Here is a 22419-nt window from a genome sequence, read left to right on the forward strand (position 1 = left end):
ATAAGAAAACTAGAAATTCTTTCTAGTTTCAATAGACAGTTAATGAGGTATACCCTAAGCCAACAATAATGGCTTTATGTGCCTTTTATTCCATTAGAACTAAGTGCTTTTCTTTCCAAATAGTTGTTTATTTTCTGAAGCCATTAGCTGTCACAGTCTCACTAAATTCCTTTTAGAACTCACTATGTCAGGAGATATCAATTTTGTACATCTATAAAAAAAAAACTTTGTTTAAAATTATAACATAAAATGGGCAGATACAAAAATCTGCTTACAAAGTGACAGCAGGAGAAAACATGCATAAAAGATAAGGATATGTGCAGAATGGTTTCTCGGAAAGGATTATGGTAAAGGAGTGGAAATGTATAGGAAATGGGGAAAGTTATAGTAAAGCCACCCAAACGTTGGGTCAAGGAGACTGGATGGAATGTGAAGGAAAAGACTGGTTGTTGGTGTCTGCACTGGATGAGATTTGCTAATATCAGAGCATAATGGTGGAAGATAGGGTAATAAGCAAGACACAGATTACTGAAAAAAATATCATTAAAGTGTCAATAAAAGAGGAAAGCTAAGTGCATTATACATGGACAAATGATGGGGACAGAGAAAAATGAACAAAACAAAAAATTAAAGACATAGAAAACAATAGCGAGTGAAAAAAAGGAATAGTTGAAACTTACTGGCACACAGTTGTAATCCACCAGGAAGTTTCATATCAGTGCACACTCCACTACAAAGTGAAAATTAATTCTGGAAAAGGAAGAGTTACTGAAAAGAAATGCTGAGACCACAGAAATTAATGTAAATATTGGTTGGCTGGCTTGGTGGAGAGAGCCAAGCACATGTAAGAGCCAGTTCCCATCAGCAAAGTTCTGAGAAACTGGTGTCAGGAGAGAGATTCAGATCTCATATGTGATAAAAGGTCATGGCTGTCATGTTGCAGAGGATGCTCTGCAACAAAACACTATTCTAGGTGTACATCTACCCCTCAAAGGTAAAGCAGTTCTTCATAACACAGAATGGACCTGGCCTCATTTCAGGCCATGATTTTAGAAAGGCACAGCTTTGATGAAGTACTTGATTAATAGATTCAAGACCAGGATAGTAACAAGTGACAAGAGGTGTACTCCTAAGTTGTTTTTTGGAGGGATCAGTAGTACTAGGACTGGATGTTATTATTCAGAAAATCTGTTTTTGAGCTGGGCTGATGGGACAAGAGTATACAGTAAAGGATAAGATGAGAATGTTCTGAGACTGCTATAAAGTCTGCATCTCAATAAATATGCTTTCTTCAAATGTTAAAGCTGTATTGAAATATGAAAAGCATAGCAACTGTCAAAATGTTGTGCGTGTTGTCTGTAGGTTTAATAGAAAGCTTAACTGCCCTTGGTGAGGATTCAGTTATTATTGAGGAAAGTGACTTGAGATTTGGAATAGGACCATGAAAAATTTAAATGGTAGAGTGGATTTAGATTTTCCAAAAAAATTTAATGGGTCATAGATTCACTATCAGTCCATATGGCAAAACTGTCATTAATGTATCTCAACAAAACCAGGGGCTGATGGCTTAAGAGTCCTAGGCAAGCCTCCTCCAAGTTACCCATGAAAAGGTTGGCCAAGGAGGGAACCATCCTAGTTCCCCTGGCCATACCCCTGACCTGTTTTTATATTTGTTTGTATTTCCTAGATCATCTGAGAGTTATGCCCTTCCCACTACCACCACACACCTTACTTTTCACAACTGATGCCACTTCCCTCTACACCAACATTCCATGTGTGCATGGTTTATCTACTGCTGAACATTACCTCAACCAACACCCACCTGGTTCCACTGTTGGCCTTAATCAACTTTACACTTACAAACTACTATTTTGCCTGTAGGTGCATCTATATAAATAGATCAGGGGTATGGCCATGGGAACCACGATGGCTCCTTCCTTGACCAACCTTTTCATGGGTCACTCTGAGGGGCTTGCCTCTGTTTCAAAGCCATCAGCCCAGGTTTGGTTTAGATACACTGATGACAGGTTTGCCACATATAATCATGGTGAGGGTGTGATCTGTTGAAATTTTTGTAATCCCTAAATCCATTCTCCAGATTAAATTTCACATGGTCCTTTTCCAAATTTCATGCCACTTTCCTTGATGTTAACACTCTGCCATCCAGGGACACCACAGTGGTGGTGTGCGCGAAATAGCAGTCAACAGCCAGCGAAACCACAGTGGTGTCGTGAGCAGAGTATCGCGCAGTGGCCGGCACTAGCACTTTAGTATCTTTTGCATTCTGTTGGTGCTTTGTTTACATAACAATAAGTTACACACATCAACAAGTTTTTTGTTTTTATAAATATTTGTGCCCTTTCATCGTGGCAGACGAAAAAGACGATACAATTATTTACAATGAATGCGCGGAGCAAAACTTGGAGGTTGCCACTACATCATATACGCCTCATCATGATCTGGTTGACAGACATTCCGGTCACATAAGGCAACACCAACTAATAGGCCTACATATTTCTGAAATGAAGAAACTGCCTTACACGTTCCAAAAACAAAAAAAAGAGCAACAAACTTAATGTGCAAGTCTTTGGAGTTGCATTACATCTTGGAGACTGTCTTGCTGCATGTCATATGAAAGATAAATACTAAGTACCAAAGACAATGCAAATAAACAAATATATGAAACAAACAAATTTTGTATTTAGTTACGTATGTATATCTTCAAAATTTCATGAAAGTAGGGGAACAAAGTTGAGAACTTTTGAAAACTAATGATGAGATTAGTAAAACATAACAATTCATAATATCCCAATAATGTCAAGAGTGGCTGCCAACAAGCCAAGTAATTCGAATTAGCGCTGCTGGTGCCAAGAAAATAAATTTTTATGAGACATGTGGATGGCAAAGTATTAATTGCATTCTCACCAAGGGTCAGTGACACTTCCTGTTCACATTAAAACTACTAACAACAGCACCACTTACATTTTGACAGTTGCTATACTTTTCATGTGAAAGGTTTCCTCCCATACAAAAAGTCCTAGTCAGGCCCTAAGCATCTTCTGCACTCATTTCACTACCCTATGGCTCCTACCTCTGTGACCATTGCCACTGTACAACTTGCCCTATGCACCATCATACCACCAACTATACCAGTTCTGTGCCTGGCAAAATATATACTATCACTCAGAGAGCCATCTGTGAAATGACACATGTCAAGTACCAGATGTAAATGGTGTTGGATCTTCTGCATTCGTATGACCACCACTAATTTATCATTTGGGATGAATGTACATAGACAGAGGATGTATACTGTAAACACACAGTGTCCTGTTGCAGAACATGCTCTACATGAGTCATGACCTCAGTGCCCGTTTCACCACACATGAGGTGTGAATTTAACTCCTGATGTCAGTTTCTCAGAGCTTTGCAGATTGGAACTGGCATTGCAATGTGTGCTTGGTTCTCACCGCCCATCTGGTTTAAATTTATATTAATTTCTATGGTCTCAGCATTTCTTTTCAATAACTGTTTCTTCTCTTTGCTTACTTTAATTTTCTAGGTCTTTCGTTTTCCAGCCTGCCTATTTTTATTTGCCTGCACTAGGGATGGGGAAAACTAAATGGTTAAAATGGCTATTGGTATTTTAGTTCTGAATACCTGGTACTTTTCAGTATTTATTTGGTCTCAGTTGTAGCAGGTTTTTTCCACTTTTTTCCCCTAATAACCAGGTAATAAAAGTAGCATATCAATTTACCACAGCAGTGCTAAAACTTTTGGTTTTCAAATAAAACTTATTTTAAAAATAAAAATAAAACATTTTATTTATAAAATTTTAATTGCTTTGAAATACTGGGTTATTATAGGAACTGTAAAAAGGAGTCAGTACTGTTTTAATAACAACACCTGCAATTCAAAACTAGCAAGAAACACGTCATAAGGATCTGTACAGCATTTCAGGGAGAGTAATTTATCTATTGCCATGTAATGTGACCTATAATATGTTAAGCACATACGTGCACTATGCAAGACTTGTACCCACCTGGTCTACATGGTACACTCTTGTTGTCACCATCAGACATCAGTTCTATCGTAATATGGCTTGGTCCCTAGTCTGGAAGCATTTTATAAAGTATGGTAGCAGTGAAGTACTACACTCCATTCACATTAAAAGATTAAAAATAAGAGGAGGCACAACAAATATGCAACATCACATAATGAGAAAACATCAACTGTGTTCCTTAGCAGAGAAGGTAAATTTGATGACATATCTATAATTTGACGCATCTTCATAGCTGAGGTCATTAACACTTGCTAGTGGGGTGGTGCTCAACTCACAGATAAGGTATTTAAATTCCTTATGGCGAATAAAAGTTTCACTGCAAGTATTTGGCTTGCAAGGGGAGGAGTAGAGATTGAATAAAGTTGTTTTCTTTTTTAATTTAGTGACTTTTGGGGGGTGTGCTCATACAGCCATTTCAAGAATGGAATGTTATTTAGGATGATAGGAATGTAATGACAGCACAAAACCCAGTCCCAAAGCAGAGAGATTTTCCATTTCGGCTGGGAGGCGAACCTGGCCCTCTTCGTTAGCAATCTACCACACTGACTGCAGCTACTGAGGTGGACACTATGTAATTAATCTTATGAGTGAGTGAAAGTAGGCTAAAAGACCAGTTCCTAAATCTGTTATGTAGTTTCAACCTGTTTCCACACATACACACACCCACAAGAATAACAAATAATACAGTCAGTCTTATTGATAATATATTTTCAAATGTAGGATGCACAGAAGTTGAATTAACAAATACTGATTTGTATATCTAAAAACAAAGATGATGTGACTTACCAAACGAAAGTGCTGGCAGGTCAAGAGACACACCAACAAACACAAATATACACACAAAATTCAAGTTTTCGCAACAAACGGTTGCTTCATCAGGAAAGAGGGAAGGAGAGGGAAAGACGAAAGGATGTGGGTTTTAAGGGAGAGGGTAAGGAGTCATTCCAATCCCAGGAGCGGAATGACTTACCTTAGGGGGAAAAAAAGGATGGATATACACTCACACTCGCACACACACACACATATCCATCCGCACATACACAGACACAAGCAGACATTTGTAAAGGCAAAGAGTTTGGGTAGATTTGGGATTATCAGACCACAATGCTCTTGTTCTCAAAATTCCTTCAAGGCCACTGAAAGAGAAAAAAAATCATGTATAAAAGAAATTTTTCTACAGAAAGCTGTGTAGAAGTCATAAATATGCTAACTAATGAGGCTTGGGCAGAAGTACTATCCCTAACAAATAAAAATGATGCATATAACATATTTTTTTCCATTTTCATGGGATATTTTGAAATGTGTTTTCCAAAAAAGCTGTCAAAAATCAGGTCACATGGCAATACAAAGCCAAGTTCTTGGATCACAGCTGGCACCAAAACTTCCTGTGGAAGTTTTGATGCCCACAATTCATAGAATATGTCAGGAATTACAAGAGGGTATACAGAAAAGTAATTGCTACAGCAAAATTCATGAGTAATGATAGTTTTATAAGACAGTCTGAAAACAAATCAAAAGCCGTATGGGGTATTGTGAAGACTGAAACAGGGAAGAGTTGTAAAAACCAGGACATTAGCCTCAAAAATTTTAAAAATGTCAATATTAATAAACAAGATTTGTCAAATTATATTAACAATTATTTCATAAAGGCAACAACTTCATTAAGCTTAAAATTTACAAACAAAGAAAAACCTGAATATCCAAAAACAGCTTGTAGGATGAGGGTAGAGCCAACAAATGAGGGTGAAGTGTTGAAAGTGATACAAAGCTTGAAACCCAAAATGTCGGCTGGCATAGATGAGGTGCCTGTGTCAATCATAACAAGGACACCACCACAAATCGCAAAGCCCTTTGCACACATAGCCAATTTATCATTCAGTGAAGGAGCTTTACAGAAAGGCTGAAAATTTCAAAAGTGAAGCCATTATTTAAACACAGCGACAAGTATAAGGTAAAAAACTATTGCCCAATATCTCTCCTCCCAGCATTTTCAAAAATATTAGAAAAACTGATGAAGCACCGAATCAACAAATATCTAAATGACCATAATTTACTAAACAGAAATCAGCATGGCTTCCAAGCACGTAAAAATACCAAAAGAGCAGTAATGTGCTACACTGAATAAATAATCAAAAATCTAGAAAAATATTATAGTGTAGTAGGAGTAAATTTAGACCTCTCCCAAACTTTTGACACTGTGAACCCGGACATTCTCTTAGAAAACTTGGAAGCGTGGGGTATATATGGGATAGGAAAAGAATGGTTTGAATCATACCTAATAAACAGAACACAGGTTATAGGACTGACATCAACTTACTCCAACCACAAAATAAATTCAGTATCAGAGGCAAAAAAAATGTAGAAATAGGAGTACCACAAGGCAGCATTCTAGGGCCCATATTGTTTCTTGTCTATAAATGATTTTCACACTTCAGATGAGGCAGCCAAAGCAATAATATTTGCAGATGATACTAGTGTGATAATAAGTGCACCAAAGCAATTGCTACCAACAACTGCTGATAAAGTACTAAATTACATCCACTCTTGGTTCAATGCAAACAGGTTGAGATCGAATGTAAATAAAACAAATAATATGCAGTTTGTGAAAAGATGTCAAAATGTAAATCTCGATCTGGTGTGGGGTGACAAAGCCTCAGACAGAGTGACATCCACAAAATTGCTGGAGATTCATGTGGATGAAAACTTAAATGTTAATTACCAAGTAATAAAACTTGCACAGAAACTTAATTCTGCCTATTTTGCCCTCGGAATTGCTGCAAATGTTTGTACCTCACAGGGTGCCACAATGGCATATTTCGGCTGTTTTCAATCTCTTGCCACGTAGGGAATAATATTTTGGGGTTCCACAACAGGGCGCCTAAAACAAATTTTTTTGTTGCAGAAGAGGGCCATCCGAATAATAACTCACAGCCATCCACAGACATACTGCAAACCCATATTCAAAAAGCTTAGAATACTTACTATACCATCATTATACATATACAAATGTGTATTGTATGTCAGGACCCACATTGCACTTTTTCAGACAAATGCCGACTTTCATAACTACAATACCCATAATACCGCAGCACTCAATACTCAGTGAACAAAAAGAACAAATACACAAAGGCATGTGAGCCACATCGGTGCAAAACTGTACAACGCACTGCCAGTCAACATCAGGCAGTTAGAAGATGATAACAAAATTAAAACATAATTTAAAAAATTTCTAGTAGAACAATGTCTTTATTCTGTAAATGACTATGTAGGTCAATAAATTTTTTTCTGATGATATTTATAAAGGCAAAATGGAAAATACCTATCTGTACCTAATCATTCGTTACCTAATCATTCATTACATTACATACTTAAAGGACAGCTGTTGTGTGATGTAAATATACACTTAAGCAGTGTTGTGTATATAAGGACTTGCCGTTTAGGGAGGACAAAACTAAAGCCTTGTGAAAAATAGACTATGCATTTGAAATAACAAGCAGGGATGTATATAGGCTATATTAATTTCATTGTATTATTATTAACTTCATTGTATTATTTTGTTTTGAAATTTGTTACGTATATATTGTTTGTGTCCCATTCCTTTGAAATGGCTTACATGTACCCTTGACAACATCCATACAATATTTATTGTCAACGGATAGAGAAATAAAATAAATAAAGTTCATGATCACCAGTCCTTGCATCAATATACTTGATCAAATTCCAAAGCTCTTCACAGTGTCTCTGAGTTCAGATATAAATTTCCTACAGACTGAAAAGCTTGTGTCCACAAATAAACACTGTTTTAGAAAGCATCACCCATCTGCAACTCAGCTTGCTCTTTTCTCATATGATATACTATGAAACATGTATGAAGAGCAACAGGCGGATTCCACATTCCTAGGTTTCCAAAGGTAGTAAAGGAGTTTTGCTATTTGGGGAGCAAAATAACTGATGATGGTCGAAGTAGTGAGGATATAAAATGTAGACTGGCAATGGCAAGGAAAGCATTTCTGAAGAAGAGAAATTTGTTAACATCGAGTATAGATTTAAAAGTCAGGAAGTCGTTTCTGAAAGTATTTGTATGGAGTGTAGCCATGTATGGAAGTGAAACATGGACGATAAGTATTTTGGACAAGAAGAGAATAGAATCTTTCGAAATGTGGTGTTACAGAAGAATGCTGAAGATTAGATGGGTAGATCTCATAACTAATGAGGAAGTGTTGAATAGGATTGGGGAGAAGAGAAGTTTGTGGCAGAGCTTGACTAGAAGAAGGGATCGGTTGGTAGGACATGTTCTGAGGCATCAAGGGATCACCAGTTTAGTATTGGAGGGCAGTGTGGAGGGTAAAAATCGTAGGGGGAGACCAAGAGACGAATACACTAAGCAGATTCATAAGGATGTAGGTTGCAGTAGATACTGGGAGATGAAGAGGCTTGCACAGGATAGGGTAGCATGGAGAGCTGCATCAAACCAGTCTCAGGACTGAAGACCACAACAACAACAACAACAACAACAGGTTTCCAAAAAGCATTCAACACAATACACCACTGCAGATTGTTAATGAAGGTTTGAGCATATGGAAAAGATTCCAAGATTTGTGAGTGGCTCAAAGAATTAAGTAAGAGTACCCGGTACATTGTCCTCAATGGCAAGTGTTCATCAGAGACAAGAGTATTGTCAGGAGTGCCCCAGAGAAGTGGAACCACTTTTATTTTTCCATATACGTGCAGGATCTGGTGGACAGGATGGACAGCAATTTGCAGTTGTTTGCTGATGATGCCATGGTGTAAGAGAAAGTGTCAAAGATGAGTGACTGTAGAGTGATGTAAGGTTACTTAACCAAAATTTCAAGTTGGTCTGATGAATAGCAGATAGCTCTAAATATATAAAAAAGTAAGTTAAGACAGAAGAGTAGGAAAACAAACCCATAATGTTAAGACACAACGTAATAGTGACCCACTTGACACAGTTACGTCAGTTAAATATCTGGGCATAACATTGCAGAATAATATCAAATGGAACAAGTATGTGAGAACTGCAGCAGGGAAGGCAAATGATCAACTTTGGTTTATTGGGAGAATTACAGGAAAGTCTGATTCATCTGTAAAGGAGACCACATATGGGATACTGGTGTGACGTATTCTTGAGTACAGCTTGAGCGTTTGGGTCCAATACCAGGTCAGATTTAACAAAGGTATCAAAATAATTCATAGGAGGGCAGCTAGATTTGTTACCAGTAGGTTCTAACAACACAGTGTGTTACAGAGATGCTTGAGGAACAAAAATGAGAATCCCTGGAGGAAAGGCAACATTCCTTTTGAGGAATGCTATTGAGAAAATTTAGAGAAGTGACATATGAAGCTGACTGCAGAACGATCCTACCAACATACATTTTGTGTAAGGACCATGAAGATAAGATATGAGAAATTTGGCTAATACAGGAGGGGGAGAGTGGGGGGGGGGGGGGGGGGGGGCTGTGGCATGTAGTTGGTCTTTCTCCCTCATTCTATTTGCAGTTGGAACAGGAAAGAAAATGACTAGTAATTGTGGTATGTTGGCAGCAGATTTCACTCTCTCCCTTCCTTTTATCCACAATAACACAAACACCCCATTACACTATAAAGACACATATCACTGTCATCTGCATGACACAGATACATACTTAACACATCATAACAGATCAGAGGAAGGCAACGTAAACAACCTCTACTAGGACACTGCCATGAGCGGTAATGCAAAAGATTCCAGTATCTGCTCCCCTACACTCATATCCTGAGTATGGGACAATTTATCACTACCTATAATTTGATGTGCTATAAACTTGGTACAATAACTGAGCCCTTAATTTTGTGGTTCCTTCAGGATGAAAAATTGATACCATCCAAAAGTGACAATGCAGGAAAATCACCAGCTTGTGACCTGCTCTTGCTGCCACCACACCCACCTACTTCACATTTGCCATCTATGCTGGAGACACCAAGACTGATTTCAGCCACAGCCTCAACACCACATTGATTGAGATCATTAGAATTTTTCAATCTTTGTATGAAGTCTATGTTTATTACTAGACGTCATAGCAATAAAAAAAAAAAACAAAGATTGGTTATTTCATAATACAGTTATTTTAAGCAGTTTTAACAGTCAGATTCAACTGCAGATGATCAGGACTGACATAATCAAAAACCAATTGTTTCAGTGATAACTACTGTCCCTTGCCTCTACTCACTTGTGTACGATGTGTAAAAAACATAGCTTGTTGCTCTTATAGACTCTTGCACCATGTTTTTCAGTAATCTTTGCCTTGCTTGGCACCCTATCTTCCACTTTCTCAAATCTTGTCCAGTGCAAACACAATTAATCAATCTTCCTTGTAATCCCATTCACTGAGTTTCCCATGACCTGTGGTTCTGGAAAAATTTTTCATAACTCTCCCCATTTCCTAAACCTTGCCAGCCCTTTTCCTTAATCTCTCTTCCCACAGTAGCACTCTCAATTAGAATAGAACACCCAGTGCAATACCAACTGATAGTTACTATCTAAATTCAACTAGTTTTCATGAAACAAATGTTATCCCTATAATAAAGGGTTTATCTGACCATGATGGTCCAATTGCTGCAATAAAACTTCCCTATTGATCACATTTACCTAAAAAAAAGGAGAGAATCTCACAGAATGGTAAGATCTAACTCAGTTACTCTGTTGATCAATTTGTCATAAACTGTCTTGCCTTAAAGTCCAAAGACACACTTACTTGTTTTGACTTAATAACTAAACTTTTAACAAATGTACCATCCTAGTGGAAAACAATAAGTAAGATAAAATGTCGGATGTCCTTCATATTTATGAGAAACTGGTGCAAAAATCTCTTGTACTGATCTGCTAAAACATTTATGCACATTTGGTAGAGAGTAATTTCAAACCTGGGGATATAGAAATCTGTATGTCAGGGTATTTTACTTATTTTTATGCATGTATGTTGTAAGGTGTCACCTCCTTGTTAGATTCATTGTATGCAAAGTTTCTGGAACATGATACGATACATGCAAATTTAAAGGAGAAATTTTATCAACAATGATTTTATTTCACAAGAGAAACCATGAAACATTTTGTGGCCCTTGCCTATCAAATAGGGGCACAACTTTTGTCTCCATTAATAGCCACAGCCATGGCTTATGCTGAGTTACAGGATAACAGTACATTTATCATTAAATGAATTATGTAAAAGACATCAGATGGTCAACTGGTAAGTAAATGAAAAAGAATTTATTGCAAGAATATAGGGCTATATTTATAAATTACTTTCTTCATTACACACAGATAAAACCATATTCATTTGATGTACTTTAAAATAATTTTTCGCCCAAGGAAGGAAGGGCAGGAGTTAACAGTCCAATGTCATTGCAGATAGAGCCCAGTTTGGACAAGGATGGTAGAGAAAATTGGCTGCGGCCATCTCAAAGGAACCAAACTGGTATTTGGTGTAGTAATTTATGAAAACTGTGAAAAAACTTGAATCAACTTAGAAGGGCACAAATTTAAAATTCACTTCAACTGATACTAGTTTACATTAATTCCTGTTTACGTGCACCCACAATTTGGTGTTGTCATTCCTGTGCTACCTCAACCAGTAAAATCAGTATTTGAGATCAGTTCCTGTAGTTACACTAATTTGACAAAGCCCACACCATGTAAACAATTACACAAAAGATAAATGAAGTAGTGAATTATACTGTTTTCACAAAATTTAATCATTTATTTTTTCATACAACCTGTACGATCCCACCTCCAAGCGGTCTGTGCTCTACTACTTTGCTATTTCCATAGACTGAAGGAGGGGAGGAGAAAATATGAGAAACGATGCTCTGCCTCCCATATGTAGTTTTACCAATGAGGGAATGGCATGCCAAGATAACACACACCTAAATGTTTCACATAACTGAAAATTAAATTGCTTAATTAAGTAATTATGCTCTTAATGCTATACACTGCTACATAATTAACATAACTTGCAATAAAAAGCTAAGGTTAAAATCAGAAAGGCAATCCTCCATCATTCACTTGCCACAGTAATATCTTCTTAAAGTTTCATAGAGAAAATATGATATGTCTATTTTAAAGTAAAGCCTTTTTTTTACGCAGAAACGTCTTCCCAGACAACTTGTTCCAAGCAGCTTTCCAACAGGTAAGGATATGCTTATTTCTAATATGAATTTCCTCCTCCATTATATGATGATTATTTACAACTATTATTTTGTGTTCAGTTACAGAAAATAGCTTAAATTATATTCATGGTAGATATGAAAAATGGATAAGAAAATGATACAGAAGTTTATGTTATCCAAAAGAAAGAGGTGGTGGTGTTTAGTTCAATGGTTTTGAAAACTGAAAATTTTTCTATACATTCTTCATACTATAATACAAATGATTTGTATGACTCTTCTGAATTTATATGTAAACTACATTTAATAACAATAGATAGAAAAAATGCAATTAGGATGTCATACTATTTTCATCACCAGAACATTTTAGGTATTGTATTTGGTTTGTGTGGGATGTTTTGTAGGCTCATACAGTGTACACACCGAAGATTAGTGCTCCACCTTATAATGGGTCAATAAATGGTACGGGAGCTGTGCTTATGGCTTCAGCAGCTGCTGCGGGAGCAGATACTGCAGGAGGAGGTAGTGGAGAAGAGGCACTTGAGGAGACAGTTGTAACACACACAGAGTTGGTGAGGACTATAAAGTATAGGTAAGCTAAGAATCACTATTTAAAAATACAGCATCTTTTTGTACAATATGCATATTAAAAAATTTATTCCATTGTGGTGAGAGATGTAATGGTGGTGGTAACAAACATGAGGGGATGTAGAATGAGCCATTGGCAATATTGATGCTCATGCTAGCTACGTTCGGCTGTTTGGAGACAGTGTTGTTATTCTCATCATCATGCAACACATAATCAATCAGTTGCATTTCGAGTATGCAGGAATCAACATACCACTGTTATGCAATATATAACAACTAATTTTCTCACTAATAAAGAAATGAAACCTTGTGGCTTTTTGGCAGGATTCTGTGAAAAATTCACACAATATACATTGTATGGAATTAGAATGTTTTTAGAGGCACCACTCCAAACATGGCTATGTCCTGTCATATCATTTTTTAATGCAACCCTCCATTTCCTGTCATCAAGACAAGGCTCCATGCAAACAAAGGGGAAGTATTTAACATGACATCTTTTTAGTAGGTCTGTGGTGCACATAACTGAAGGCTTTGGGAAGATCACAAAAAAAATGTGAGCAAGGTAATTTTTCTTGTCCAGTTCTGATAAAACAGTTTGTGAATCATGTATTTGTTTTTCAATAAAGAAGGCTTCAAAGAAATGAAACTAAGTTGCTGGTGAATGTTTATGCTCAGAAACGTGGTGCAACCTTGTTGTAAACTTTGATAAACATTTTTGAAAATACAGGAAGTAAGGAGATGGGTCTAATTCAATCACTTGCTAATCTCTACATTTATAAATGCTTATTACAATCACATACTTCAGTCATTTAAGAAATATATGTTGACTAACTGATTGGCTACAAACAGAACTAAAGGTAGGTGCTACCAAGTCAGCACAAGATTTTAATATTTTGATTGATATACCATTATAGCCCAAATACATACTGATTTTTAGTGACCTAGCTAGTGATCTTCCCGAGCTCTGGCTGGACAACTCGTATGTTGTAGTGGTAATAAATTATACATGCAAACCTTCCTCAGCAATCAGTCTATCTACTAGCGAAAATTTTATCCATATCCCTGCAGTAGTTCCTGAGATTAACCTTTACATACATATGGACAGAAAAAAAATAGGCAGGGAACAATTATTTGGTAATATGTACAGATAAGTTTCATTCTCTCTCTCTCTCTCTCTCTCTCTCTCTCTCTCTCTCTCTCTCTCTCTCTCCCTCTCTCTCCCTCTCCCTTTTTTTTCAGTTACTATTAGGAAAAAATTATTGAATTTAGTGGTGAATGACCTGAATTTAACACAATTTCAACACACTCATCATAAAAACACAATTACAGTGAGTTGAAGCAATGCACAGGCACATGCTATGTTATTGGCAGTATATGGAATATAAGCTGTGAGCAGAAAGTGTGTTGTTGACGTGCCTCTTTCAGCTTATTTGTGAACAAGCATAACAGACTACATTAAGCAAGTGCACAAAATGTTGGCTTGAAACTGAAATCCACCCTTAAGATTAACAGTGGGTGAACTGAGAATTAACAAGAAATGGATTAACATTAGAATACATAAATATTTGGAGAAGCAAAATATTTGTAACTCATATGCACTGCATCAATTAATTTAAGAGAAGATGACTACATAGGAGAAAACTACTGGAAGTTTATTTGACATATATGACAGAGATCCATTTTTCCTGCAAATGTTACCACATGGAATAAGAACTGAGGCTGTCAGTTAGGTCCAGAGCAAGATAGGCAATTATTATTATTTCTTCCCTTTCTCAGACGTTACGTCCAGTTAAATGGAAAGTGACGCAGACCTTGATCAAGCGTGATTTCCTTTTAACTGTACGGTATATGTTCCATTGCATTTAGGAACTTTCAGGCATGATTTGAGGAAGTCGTATCCCTGCTGGAGAGCCACATTCAGAGTCTGATCCACTCCCGGAAAGTATCCTGTCACAAGTGGGGCACTTTTGTGGTTCTTCTGTGGGAGGTTCTGGATTGAACCATTACACCAACAACCTGAAAACAGCTTTCGCATCCCGCAACTACCCTCCCGACCTGGTACAGAAGCAAACAACCAGAGCCACTTCCTCATCCCCTCAAACCCAGAACCTCCCACAGAAGAATCACAAAAGTGCCCCACTTCTGACTGGATACTTTCCGGGACTGGGTCAGAGTCTGAATGTGGCTCTCCAGCAGGGATACGACTTCCTCAAATCCTGCCCCAAAATGAGATCCATCCTTCATGAAATCCTCCCCACTCCACCAAGAGTGTCTTTCCGCCATCCACCTAACCTTCATAGCCTCTTGGTTCATCCCTACGAAATCCCCAAACCACCTTCCCTACCCTCTGGCTCCTACCCTTGTAACCGCCCCCCAGTGTAAAACCTGTCCCATGCACCCTCCCACCACCACCTACTCCAGTCCTGTAAACCGGAAGGTGTACACGATCAAAGGCAGAGCCACATGTGAAAGCACCCACGTGATTTACCAACTGACCTGCCTACACTGTGATGCTTTCTATGTGGGAATGACCAGCAACAAACTGTCCATTCGCATGAATGGACACAGACAGACAGTGTTTGTTGGTAATGAGGATCACCCTGTGGCTAAACATGCCTTGGTACACGGCCAGCACATCTTGGCACAGTGTTACACCGTCCGGGTTATCTGGATACTTCCCACTAACACCAACCTGTCAGAACTCCGGAGATGGGAACTTGCCCTTCAGAATATCCTCTCTGCTCGTTATCCGCCAGGCCTCAACCTCCGCTAATTTCAAGTTGCCGCCACTCATACCTCACCTGTCTTTCAACAACATCTTTGCCTCTGTACTTCTGCCTCGACTGACATCTCTGCCGAATCTCTTTGCCTTTACAAATGTCTGCTTGTGTCTGTGTATGTGTGGTTGGATATGGGTGTGTGTGTGAGTGTATACCTGTCCTTTTTTCCACCTAAGGTAAGTCTTTCCACTCCCGGGACTGGAATGACTCCTTACCCTCTCCCTTAAAACCCACATCCTTTCGTCTATCCCTCTCCTTCCCTCTTTCCTGATGAAGCAACCGTTGGTTGTGAAAGCTAGAATTTTGTGTGTATGATTGTGTTTATTTGTGTGTCTATCGACCTGCCAGGGCTTTCGTATGTAAGTCACATCGTCTTTGTTTTTAGATATGTTAAATAATTGAGTTAGATGTCAATGTGTTGAGGTGAACTTCTTTAGCCAGAAATTTGCTATTTTATCTTTTCCAGGGGCTTTTCAATTGTGTGTAGAATTAATTGCTCAGATGACTTCATGTTGCAAAATTATCACTTCAGGCATTTGTGGTATCATCTTGTATGTTTCTGTTTGTATCCACCGTGCATGTCTGTCATGTTGTACTGGGTTTGACCATATGTTGCTCCAGAAGTGTTCCATGTCTTTTATGTTTGGTGGATTGGCTATTTTAATGTGTGTGTTATCTATTGTCTGGTAAAATTTCTTTTGGTTTGTGTTGAATGTTTGGTTTTGTTTCCTTGTATTTTCACTTTTTTTTGTATCTTGTATAGTTGTATTTCCATTTATTTTGTTGTGTATGCTTGTGTTGATCGTTGTTATTGTTGTTTCGACTTGTGGGTTATTTGGTGGTCTATGCAAGAATGGTCTAATGTCTGTATTTGTGTCTTTGTATTCTACATATGTTGGCTGAAATTTTTCTTCTATATCTAACATGTGTGTCACTTCATGTTCTATTTGTGCTTGTTCTGGTGGCTGTCTTATGATTTCGTTTTCCTCTGACTGTTTAATTGATGCGTGTTGTTCTTTGTTTGCTCTGGGATGATTGAGTCCATTACTGTATTTTCTTCTTCTGATTGCACATTATTTTGTTCCAGTATTTGTTGTACTTGTTGTTTTATGTTTTCTAATTCTGACTGGGGTATCCTGTTATTTTTTATTATTACACGGATCTGATCAGCTAGTCGTTGTTCTGTTAAAAATTTTAATTCTTGGTATCTGGTAATAAATGTTGTGTATATTTGTGATCTGTATCCAGTTGTGTTGGTTCCTAAGTTTGTTGCCTGGTAATAACAGAACATGAGGTGTCGGGTAACTTCATCTGACTATCTCATCCTCTGTCTTTGTTTTCCTTCTAGAGTGGTTGCAGGAAACATATCCTGCAAAACACCTCTATTTGGATTTAAATCATTTTCCATGTGGCTAACAGTGTCATTACCATTGTGGACGGGCGTAGGGTTTGTGCTTTTTGTTGCCTTTTATGACTGGCAGAACATACCGGAGGCCTATTCTTTTCCCGGGCCTCCACAGTGTTATTATTATTATTATTATTATTATTATTATTATTATTATTACACTGTACAGCTGTTTGCATCATGCTTTGTCACTTCCAAAGGTTTACAATATTAAGGATTAATTAATTAATTAATTGGTGCATCATATTTCATATATCCCCTCAAGAAAGAGAACCTTGAAGGATGTTGAATACATCAAGGCATACATTAACAACCAAGCAAATCACATAAACTTAATCTGTATATGGTATTAACTGGAAACTATAATCATAATGAAACTTCCTGGCAGATTAAAACTGTGTGCGGGACTGAGACTCGAACTCGGGACCTTTGCCTTTCACGGGCAAGTGCTCTACCAGCTGAGCTACCCAAGCATGACTCACGCCCCATCCTCTCAGCTTTACTTCTGCCAGTACCTCACCTTAATATTTAAGGAGTTGCAAACTGTAATTTCTTCACAAGAACCATTTCAGTATCAAAATTCATGAGTATGTGTTGTATTTGCAAGGTAAGGTACTGGTACACCTTACTTATACATCCCTAATAAAAGGAAAAAAGGAACAGAGATTCTACAAATTACATTGCAAATAAATGAATTATTGGTAGTCACAACTGTCAGTGAGACCATTTATGTAGGAGCAGCACAAGGCTCAATCCAAGTAAAGTACACAAAACTGTATAAAAGTTACTATATTTTCCTATATAAAATTATTTATCTTTCTTTCCAGGGAAGGCACAAATACTCTTGGAGTTATATTCTTCTGCCTCGTATTTGGTACAGTCCTTGGAACAATGGGACGCAAAGCTGAAGTTGTGATTGAATTCTTTACTACTGTTGATGAAGTTATTATGAGAATTGTCACTGGAATAATGTGGTAAGTGCTGTATGATCTGTTAGTCTTACAGAAATAACTAATTAATTAAGTACAAAACATTGTGAACAATGATTGGAATATTCTACCAATCATTCAATTCCTTGATTATAGAAATGTGCTCTTTTTTCGTGGAGCAATTCAAGAATTGCTCTGTGAAAACCCTCATCATTGGAAGATACCTTCCCCCTGACCCCTATTCAACCTGATTAAAAGATCTCTTATCAGTACTACAGCAGAACCGAGTCTCCAGAAACCCAGAACATGTATTTTATTCTGATAATGCAACACTCTTGTTGTACAATGATCTTAGCGACGGACAATATATGTAACATACACTCTGAAATTCCTACATTTTATGTATTATTCGTAAATGAAGAGCCAACAGCACACACACACACACACACACACACACACACACACACCAATGTTCTACAGAATCCATCCTAAAGAAACATTTACAAATGAAGAACACCCAAGAAACACAGTAACAAGAGTGCAGAGTTTATAAACAACCTCTTTATGCTACACCAAAAGTTACTATCTTCTACCAACTTCAGCATGAAGCAGGAAGGATTATAGTATACATTCATAAAAATCTCCAACCATTTACACAGTAATGTGAAAAGCTGCTACTTTGGGGAAAAAAAGATGATTATTTGTGCTTTCTGAGTTAAGCTCCTTTTTATCTTAATATACATGTTTTTTAGTTAAGGAAAATAAAATTGTCTACATTTGTAATGTACAAGGCTTGTTTACAGTACACTACAAATTGTCATATCACTTTGCAATGAATGGGGATATTTGCCTTACAGCTAATAGGAATTTTCAGACCTTAAATCTACATAATCAAATTTCTAAAAGGAGTGGCCAATTAGGTATGTCCTTACTATTCTTCAGAATTGGGAGACACTCTAAATTTCTTGCAAAAAGTTAAATAGGAAACAGTTGAACATGCACTAGAGTCCCAGTCTACTGTCTCAGCTCTTGGCAGAATCTACATGGAAAATGGTTTCCTGCCTTATATTATGATTGTACATATTAAAATGCAACTGGAACTAGTTTTTATTATTAGTAACAAAATCCATTAGAGAGTAAATGTACTGGCAAATAAATGTAAGAATCCAAAGACCCTTAAAAAGGCTACAGATAGTGGTGCAATTATGTGCTTTACACATTATTCTTACTGCTCACCTTTGCTGAAAAAATTATTTTGTTTGTTATTTTATCCATGTTCATGTTGTGAACTCCACAGCCATATGATAGTCAGTGAATGATGCAACCAGACGCAAATAATTTTTTAATGTTTTATTTTACTGCCATAACTAGTTTTGGGCTACCATGCCCATCTTCAGATGGCTAGTATTTTTTCGTTACATAGATGTTTTGGTCCCACAGAATGGAAGGTGGATCATATATGCTAACGTGCTTTATATAGCACTTTAGCATACATGATCCATCCTCATTGCCTCTAAATCACCCCCTCTTAACTTTCCAGAATTTCTTAACCTCAAACCTTGCCTCATCATCACTCCCAAATCCCTCAACATGCAAGCTAACCTTACATCTGCAGAAAAAATCGCAGTCCACCAGGTAAAAACTGATGCTGAGCTTTTAATCCTACCTGCTGACAAAGGCTCCACAACTTGTTTTGAACTGAAGGGACTACCTGGCAGGTGGACTCCACTAGCTATCAGATTCACCCATTCGCAAGCCCTGCTACAATGATCCCATTCCAGAAGTCTCCAGTCTCTCCTCAAATCCTCAGTCTCATCCCAGAACCACTCCCTAGAGTCCATCTCTCTCCTAACCCCTACCACTCACTACACTCATACCTTCTACATGCTTCCTAAAGTCCATAAACCCAACCACCCAGGACACCACATAATGCTTGGTTACTGTGGCCCCCCTGAAAGAATCTCTGCTCTCATAGACCAACACCTTCAGTCTATTACCTGCAACCTACCCTACTATACCATTTCCCCCATAGAATCTCCACTGTTCCTGTTTCTTTACCACATGGTACTCTCCTTGTAACTATTGATTGCACCTCCCTCTACACTAACATCCCCAACACCCATGGCCTTGATGCCATTGAACCCTGCCGTTCCCAGTGCCTAACAAATTCCAAACCTACAACCTCCTTCCTAGTCACCATGGCCAACTATATCCTCATCCACAATTACTTCTCCTTTGAAGGCATTACCTACAAACCAACCCAGGGTATGGCAATGAGCAATTGCATAGCACCATCCTATGCCAACCTATTCATGGCCATCTAGAGGAATGTTTTATAACCAGCCAGAATCCCAAACCCCTCACCTAATCCTGATTTATTGATGACATTTGGATCAAAGGTGAGAACACCCTATCTGCATTCCTCCAGAACCTGAACATCTTCTCCCCTATTTGTTTCACCTCCACCCAACAAGCCACCTTCCTCAGTGCTGACTTCCACCTCAAAAGTGGCTACATCAGTACCTCCATCCATATCAAGCCTACCAAGTGACAGCAATACTTCCACTTCAACAGGTGCCACACATTCCAAACCCAGAAGTCCCCTCCATACAGCCTAGCTATTCACGGACATCATATCCGTAATGATGAACAGTCTGTCACAAAACATACCAAGGGTCTCACTAAGGCCTTCACAGACTATACTTATCCTCCCAACCTTGTGCAGAAACAGATTTTCTGTGCCTTATCTCTTCAGTCGCCCCATCTCCCCACTTCCCAAAGTCCCACCATCTGGCCACACGTGAGCATTCCCCTCATGACTCAGTACCACCCAGGACTTGAGCAACTGAATCATATTTTCCATCACGGTTTCGACTACCTACCACTGTGCCCTAAAATGAGGAATGTCCTACCCACTAACCTTTCCACACCTCTCACAATGGTATTCTGCCACCCAGTGTACATACACAATATCCTTGCTCATCCCTACACAACCCCTACCCCCTATCCCCAACCCCTTGCCTCATGGCTCATATCCCTGAAATTGGCCTAGATGCAAGACCTGTCCCATACATCTTCCCATCACCACCTACTCTGTCCAGTCAGAAGCATTGCCTATCCCATCAGAGGCAGAGTTACCTTGGAAATTAGTCATGTGATCTACAAGCTAAGCTGCAACCATTGTGTTGCATTCTATGTGGGCATGACAACCAACAAGCTGTATGTCTGCATGAATGGTGACTTACAAACTGCAGCCAAGAAACAGCTGGACCACCCAGTTGCCGAGCACACTGCCCATCTCAACATTCCTCATTTCAATGACTGCTTCACAGCCCATGCCATGTGGATCCTTCATACCAACACCAGCTTTTCTGAACTGTGGAGGCAGGAAATCTCCCTGCATTATATCCTACATTTCTGTAATCTTCTTGGCCTCAGCCTTCATTAGTCATTGTCCCAGTTGAGCACTACATAACACTCTGCTCCATCAAAACACCCATAGTCCTTTTACTTCTCTCCTTTTCCACTGCCCACCCCCCTTCCATGCAACCTCCTGACTGCACCTAGTTGCCTTAGCCCCTCTCCACCTCATCCTTGTATGCTTCTGACCTATAGAATTTTACATGAGGTGTTTCATTTAGTGTAAGTATACAAATCACAAATGCCTACTTCAGATAGTAGCAGGTTATTATTTGTCCAAAATTATGTAAGATGAGTCATTGCGAAGTTAATAATCCTGCATTGCTATATACACCAGCAGAATTACCATTCCTTAGTGACCTTAACTTTCAGCATATTTGAAATTTGTGTGTCTGTTGATGGTGCATGCAAAACATGCAGAAGCAAATCTAATGCATTTGTATTTTGTTCTTTATTAGTAAGCTCAATGTTCGTTGCCACTGTGACAAAATAATTTGGAGGCCAATGATTTCAACATACTCAAGAACATCACTATTTTTGTTTGTTTCATATTTAATAATGTTTCAGTTCTTTCCATAATGCATTTGTTTCACTTTCCTCTAACAGTTAGAGGACTTTCTAATACTGGTGGTAAGAGTTGAAACACTTGACAGCAGCTTGTCTTCTTTTTGGCATGTTGTTGTTGTGGTCTTCGTCCTGAGACTGGTTTGATGCAGCTCTCCATGCTACTCCATCCTGTGCAAGCTTCTTCATCTCCCAGTACCTACTGCAGCCTACATCCTTCTGAATCTGCTTAGTGTATTCATCTCTTGGTCTCCCTCTACGATTTTTACCCTCCACACTGCCCTCCAATACTAAATTGGTGATCCCTTGATGCCTCAGAACATGTCCTACCAACCGATCCCTTCTTATTGTCAAGTTGTGCCACAAACTCCTCTTCTCCCCAATCCTATTCAATACCTCCTCATTAGTTATGTGATCTACCCATCTAATCTTCAGCATTCTTCTGTAGCACCACATTTCAAAAACTTCTATTCTCTTCTTGTCCAAACTATTTATCATCCATGTTTAACTTCC

At 38.3% G+C, this 22419-nt stretch overlaps 1 protein-coding gene across 4 annotated transcripts in view; it reads left to right on the forward strand.

The window, feature by feature from the left end:
• LOC126416402 (excitatory amino acid transporter) overlaps nt 1-22419 on the forward strand; it is a 444232-nt gene that overhangs the window by 383592 nt on the left and 38221 nt on the right. For all 4 annotated transcript variants that reach the window (XM_050084097.1, XM_050084096.1, XM_050084095.1 and 1 more), the window contains 3 exons: nt 12201-12243; nt 12625-12812; nt 17821-17967. In XM_050084097.1, the coding sequence (XP_049940054.1) occupies nt 12201-12243; nt 12625-12812; nt 17821-17967 (378 nt within the window). The remainder of the gene's footprint in view (nt 1-12200; nt 12244-12624; nt 12813-17820; nt 17968-22419) is intronic.

Source organism: Schistocerca serialis, chromosome 8 (genome assembly GCF_023864345.2).
Source record: "Schistocerca serialis cubense isolate TAMUIC-IGC-003099 chromosome 8, iqSchSeri2.2, whole genome shotgun sequence".
NCBI classification, from domain to species: Eukaryota; Metazoa; Arthropoda; class Insecta; order Orthoptera; family Acrididae; genus Schistocerca; species Schistocerca serialis.